Here is a 6191-nt window from a genome sequence, read left to right as displayed (position 1 = left end):
GAGTTTGTACTTGTCGCCTCGTCAGGAGTTTCTGTTTTTGTTTTTAGTGTTTTAAAATGTATTGGGTCACATCTTGCTTTAGTGTTGTCATTTTAAAAGCTTAAACTTCACTGTTGAAACATCCTAAAAAGTTAAACGAATGATAAACATGAGAATCAACAAGACCGTGTTATCTTTAGGTTGACAACATTATGAAGATAAAAGTGCACTTCATATAACAGTTTATAAATACATACATAGTCTTTATCTATGATTCTGTCCATGGGTTTCAGAGTGATGAAGAATTAGGGCTTTTAAACTACCATATTTCTGTCACTGTAATTTGGATTTTTGTGTAGTATTTTTTTTTGTAGATTTTTGGTTTTACTCAAAGCAACAGTAACTCTCCGGAGGTGGAAGTCCCCTGCAGGTTTCAAATAGAACATGTTCCATGACTATAGATACATTTAATGTTGTACTGTGGAATATTATCTCCAAAGAAACATTTCCATGGAAACAAGAAGATGGAGCATCCTCCAGGCCGGTTTGTGGAGATGCAGCTCGCTCACAGTAAGGATGCTATTTCTTTCTTTCTGTTTCTAAGTGCAATGAAAACATCCAAAAATGATTCTTAAAAACGTTTTTATTTTGTGGCGAATATGATGAACAACATTAAGTACAACATTGTCTTCCAGCGCTGTCTAAACTACAGCCTGCCTTCTTTTAAATAACAAACTTTGTTTGTCCAAACTTATAATGAGAAACCGGATGTATGAGTCTTTGCACCACCTGCTGGTCAGTGGAGGTACAGGAGGTACAGGAAGTACAGGAGGTACAAGAGGAGGGGACTCGTGGGTGTAACAGGATCTGACACGTCAACATAACATTCCTTCAGAGAAACGAGGCGTTTTATAAAAATCTGGATTCTTTGGAAAAAACGTGGGGGTTTTAGGCTCGAAAACAAAAAGGATGCATTTGTATCAATGTGGGATAGAGACTGATGAGGGACAGAGGGTATTGTACTCCTCTAACATTACTCACATACTTGAGCAACATAGAGTAACATTTACTTCTCTCATACTACAATTAACAGTGTAAAAGTACTACTCTGTGTTGTGTGTAATTCAATTACAATTTTAAGTAACTTAGTCATGTAAATACTTGTAATGAAATTACTGTTACTAACAACATACTCAGTTACAACACAAACAACATCAGGAAGAGAATGAAACCTTCCTTTAAAAGGACAGAGCCTAAACAAGGAGCTAAAGTGTAAAACACACAGAGACATGACTCTGCTGCAGGTGAACACCTCAGAGGCGACAGAGAGAGTTTGTAGCAGCTGTGGAGATGTTTGACATTTCTATTGATGTTGAGCCATTTGAAACCGTTTAAAAACTCACTTGTCGTTTACCTCTGTGTAAATGTCACTCATAAAACATATATATTATATATTTGATACATTTTCACAGTATTACTAATAAAGTAATGTAATCAAAAGTAACTTCCCTCACACCGCTCTTACTTGAGTAAAAGTTTGAGTTCCTCTTCCCACAGTGAGTCTGCAAGTGACAAAAGCTTCATGTCGACGATTGAAATGTTTCATTATGTTTTTTGCACTGCTGCTGTTTTGATCGCTTTGCTCTTTTATGTATTAATTATGTATTTTCAGTGAAATTCCAGACAAAAGCATTCAAACAGATGTGTGGACAAGATCAGACAAAACCTCCCCCACTGCTCATCTACCGCTCTTCATCTTCAGCCTCACATTTTGTCTCTCGTTCCTCATATTCAGACTCGCTGAAGTTTATCACTATCATTTATGTGGTGAGTCATTTATGAGTCATTTCCATCCATCCATTTTCTACCACTTGTTCCCTTTCGGGGTCGCGGGTGACTGGAGCCTATCCCAGTGACTTCGGGCCTTAGGCGGGGTACATCCTGGACAGGGGCCAACTCGTCTCAGTCATTTCTTCATCTATTATTCTGGCAGTAACAGTACTCTTACTTGAGTAGAATGTTTGGCCTCTCCCAAGACTGGTTGGATCCTTGTTTCAAACACCTTCAGTCCGCCCCAGGGCAGCTGTGGCTATAATGTCTTATCCTTTATCTTAAATATCTTTATCTTATGTTGCAATTTTCAAAGCAATGATAAGATTTCTCTGATGTGAGATCAATAACGTGCACATGTAGCAGGTCATATGGATCATTCTTTGTTCAGAAGTCATTTTTCAATGGAAGGTGGATCAATATTCAAATAATGCACTTGCTCAGTAACAACAGGAAATGCCTTATTTTGGACAAAAGGGGAACACTGCCATCTACAGGAAATGTTGAGTTTGTAAAATAGTGTAAAATGTGGAATTATTTTTCATAATAATAATATAACGTGACTCAATTTAAGTTTCCATGACAGCTACAGCGACACACTTCTTATTAATGGTTTATACAATACACGATGTACTTCATTATGACTTTGGGGAAGTTTGTCTTGGACTTAAAACAAAATACACTCAACACAAGAAGTCAGTTTGAGAGAGCTGTGTGTGCAGCTGTGTCTCTTAAGAACAGGAACGCACAAAATAAAAAACAAGTTTGAATTCAAAGGGGAAAATATTTGTGTTGTGCCTTTCCAACATAAAAGCAAACGACTCAGACACGAGCTCTATATTTTTTCATGATGAACTTCATAAACGTTTGTTGTAGTTTCTCTTTGTTGTATTTATTTTATTTTTATTGATTTTGTGAATAAAACACAATATTATTTTTGGACAGAAAAATGAAGTTCACAAATCCGGTTTTTCCTCATCTTTGAATCCTGTTTTTATATATGATCTTTGTTCACAAAAGCAAAGAAAACATATTATACACAATATTGTTTTTATTCCACAAAGAGTAGCTCAACCAATTATGCCGTGTGCCACCGGCCGTACTCAGCCCAGACTTTGAGAAGCACTGATCTATATCACTGAAGGCAGAAGCTTTTTCTCACAAACTCCTTTGTAAAGGCTGTTGCAGGACTCAGAACTCCAAGATTTGATCGTATTGAACGTAAACTGTGAGTTGAACCTGTTGAAAGCTGCACAATTCTTGTTCAGTTGATATCGACCTGTAGTATAGTAAGTACCGGTGGGTTGATAATCTTGCCAATATCTGAAGAAATACAGAGAATTGTTAGTGTCATTTGTTGAATGATCTTGTTCCTGTCAGAGCTCAAACTCACGAGGTCATAAGAGAACTTCCATCAGTCCAGCTCCAGCTTCCACTTGATCTGCTCAAACCAATCCAAACCTTTTCTCCAAGTAGTTTATTCAAAAACATCTAAGGACAAATGTGATGGAACAAAGTTATGTGATTATTGTTGCTCTTTTTAAGTTCTTGATATAAAAGAACTCACCATTTCTTCTTGACTTTTGATAACAGCCAGGTCTGCACCCATGACACGACATCCACGTCCGCTTCTGTCCCAATTGTCCCTGACTTGAGACAAAATGTAACATCTGCAGCCAAACCTCTTCCATCCAGCGGGACAAGACTCTGTGACTTCAAATAATAACAGCAGAAGTTAGTGTTTGACAAACGTCCGAGAGAGAGAATGTCTTGTACATTTGACTCATTCGTCAGTGTCGGGACCTTGTTCGTGACAGAAATGAAGAATCACTAAATCTTTAGGTTTTTTCTCACAATAACCATAAAAGTACATTTGTTACAGTGACGTTGGGAGCAGCTGTAGCTCATTGCACACTTCCATGTGACGATAGTTGCATCTGCAGTATCTGTACTTTACTTTTTTACACTGGATACTTTTACTTTTACTTCACTGCATTTGAGAGCAGGAATCTGTATGTTCTACTAAAAGGTCAAAAGTACTTTCATGTTTTAGAACGCCTGAAATGAGGAGAGTTAACAACACAATTTACAATATACAAATAAACACATTAAGAAAAAATAGGAAATAAATTCAGTTGAACAATTATTTTTATAGATGTTTTTTTTTTTATTTTGCTTTTATAGCTGTTCCTTTACTTAATTAACACAAATGAGCAATTCCTCCTCATTGCACATTCAACAATCAAAAATGAATATAAAAAGTACATAGATAGATAAATGGATGGGAATATATAGGGATAGATAGACTGTACTGAGCTGATGGACTTGAAATATCTTTCAGGATATGATTTAGTTTCAGCAGTTCATTTGTACAAACAGCAGATTATAAAAGTTGTGAAATAAGGGTCAGCCACACGCTGTGCTGTCTGTGAATATATATATATATATATATATATATATATATATATATATATATATATATATATATATATATATATATATATATATATATATTACACACATTGTGTTGTGTAACACAGCAAGATCAAGACTTGATACTGATTGAGTTTATTGAATTTGAATGTGAGACAGATACATTGGGCACATGACACGTGCTTTGACTGACATTCTATCATCAGGTCTGTGTGTTTTAAAATATATATTAAAAACTCATTTAAAATGATAAAAAACAAAGAAGAAAAAACTGACACTCATGGGTGACATGACTTTAACACATATAGAACCTAAAAAGCTACTGCTCTCATTAAACATTACGCCGCCTGATCAATAAAACAATGTCCACTTGGATATAACTGAGCAAATACAGTAGGTGGCGCCTCCTACTGGAGAACTGCTGCATGTGCCATGATCTTTCAGCTTCAACACGGTATTTAAACACAACTGATGCAGTGAGTGGCTTCTCATTTCTGAAACAACCATGTGGAGAGACAAATCCCGTGGTCATGGAGCAGATGTCAGTGTGTTTGAGGAGGGTCAAATCACTGGTATCGAGCAGAAACTAATGTACTCCAGATCTGAACCCAGTGAGAGTGTTTGGGACGAGCTGGAGGAGGCTTTGTGCAGCGGTCACTCTCTCACATCATCAATACAAGATCAAGTGTGAAACATAATTCAACACTGGACGGAAATAGAACTTTAAATATTGCAGAAGCTCATTGAGACTGTGCCACAGAGAATGTGAGCTGTGATCAAAGAACTTGACGGTCCTACCAAATATTAGAATGTGTGCCCCTGTTTTCTGTGGCGACTCTTTTTGCTCAGGCAGTGCAGTTTAAAGTCTCTCTCAAAGGGGTAAAACACACACTGGCCCCATGTTGAAACTCACATTTGGCCCCGACTCCTACAGCAGCGACGAGCAAAGCCAAACTGAGGACTCCCAGACAAACTGTGGCCACTTTGAAATGTGCAGTTTCTGAAGCGAGCACAGCTTCTGCTCCCTCAGTGCGACTGTCTGTGGACACAACAGCACTTTAAGAACACGAGCACCCTTTAATGCACTAAAGTGAGGACAATGTGTGTTGTATAATAAAGAGGAGAACACCTTTTATTACAGATTATGATTGTTCACTTAAAGTACAAAATGCTCCTATGTCTCATTAAGCTCTGTGTTCCTCCATGACTCGTTTTGTTATCTGGACTGAACCCTGCAGCTGTTCTCAGATGCAAACACATATGTACAAGAAAGGAATTTAATAAGGACTCAAAAATAGTGATAGAAAAAGGCTGTATTCCACTCTTATTCAGACTGTGCTGTTTTGAGCCTGGGCTGTAACATCAATAAAGAAACATTTATACATAAAATAGTTCTACCTGAGTGCGCTTGTCCATGTGCTTGTTTTTCCAGCTCTTCTAAGTTCACATAAATGTCCTCATCCAAAGACATCCTGCCTGTTCTTCAAGGGTGAAAACACAGAGTGTGATATAAAACCATAAACTGAAACTGAAATATGTCTGTTCCTTAAAACCTGACCAAAGAAACTTCAGTGTTTTTTCTTACACTTCCACATCTAAGTTTTGTTGGTGACACCTGTTCATCTCTTCATCCCAAAAATGTTGACACATACATAAAAATACAGTCATAAAGTCAAGACCAAACCAAACATGCTTTGTTTTTGGGTGGTTTTGCTGCTCTAAAAATGTATTTTTTAAAAACTGTCCTGTGAGTGGACACTGAGTGGAAGGCTGATTTGTACATGGCCAGGAGGAGCTTCTCCTGCTCGTTTCCATGGAAATATAGTTCCTTTGGCTAATATTCCACAGAATGGCATAAAAATAATCTATCTGCAGGGACAATGTTCCCAAAATATGATTTTAACTTTCTATTTCCATGAAATTATGCACGTGATGACATTCCACCCCAA

The 6191-nt window shown here is 37.3% G+C and overlaps 1 protein-coding gene across 1 annotated transcript; it reads right to left on the bottom strand.

The window, feature by feature from the left end:
- Positions 1-3198: 3198 nt before the first annotated feature.
- On the bottom strand, positions 3199-5713 carry LOC140377385 (asialoglycoprotein receptor 2-like). Its single transcript, XM_072462775.1, has 4 exons — positions 5641-5713; positions 5129-5281; positions 3377-3522; positions 3199-3300 (listed from the first exon to the last, which is right to left on the bottom strand). The coding sequence occupies exons 1-4, from the start codon at positions 5711-5713 to the stop codon at positions 3199-3201; spliced, it is 474 nt and encodes a 157-aa protein (XP_072318876.1).
- Positions 5714-6191: the final 478 nt, after the last annotated feature.

The sequence above is a fragment of the Eucyclogobius newberryi genome, unplaced genomic scaffold, assembly GCF_026437365.1.
Source record: "Eucyclogobius newberryi isolate DKJ021-1_F unplaced genomic scaffold, fEucNew1.0.hap1 SCAF_4, whole genome shotgun sequence".
NCBI lineage: Eukaryota > Metazoa > Chordata > Actinopteri > Gobiiformes > Gobiidae > Eucyclogobius > Eucyclogobius newberryi.
The sequence above is the reverse complement of the archived record's forward strand: the minus strand, read 5'-3'. Positions and strand labels throughout refer to the sequence as shown.

What these genes read in the sequence shown, in the direction of transcription:
- LOC140377385 (XM_072462775.1), bottom strand. Translation starts at nt 5,713, where the DNA reads ATGTCTTTGGATGAGGACATTTATGTGAACTTAGAAGAGCTGGAAAAA. An exon ending in ACATGGACAAGCGCACTCAG is followed by an intron (nt 5,282 to 5,640) that starts GTAGAACTATTT and finishes TTGTGTCCACAG; the next exon opens with ACAGTCGCACTGAGGGAGCA. An exon ending in TCAACATGGGGCCAGTGTGT is followed by an intron (nt 3,523 to 5,128) that starts GTTTTACCCCTT and finishes TATTATTTGAAG; the next exon opens with TCACAGAGTCTTGTCCCGCT.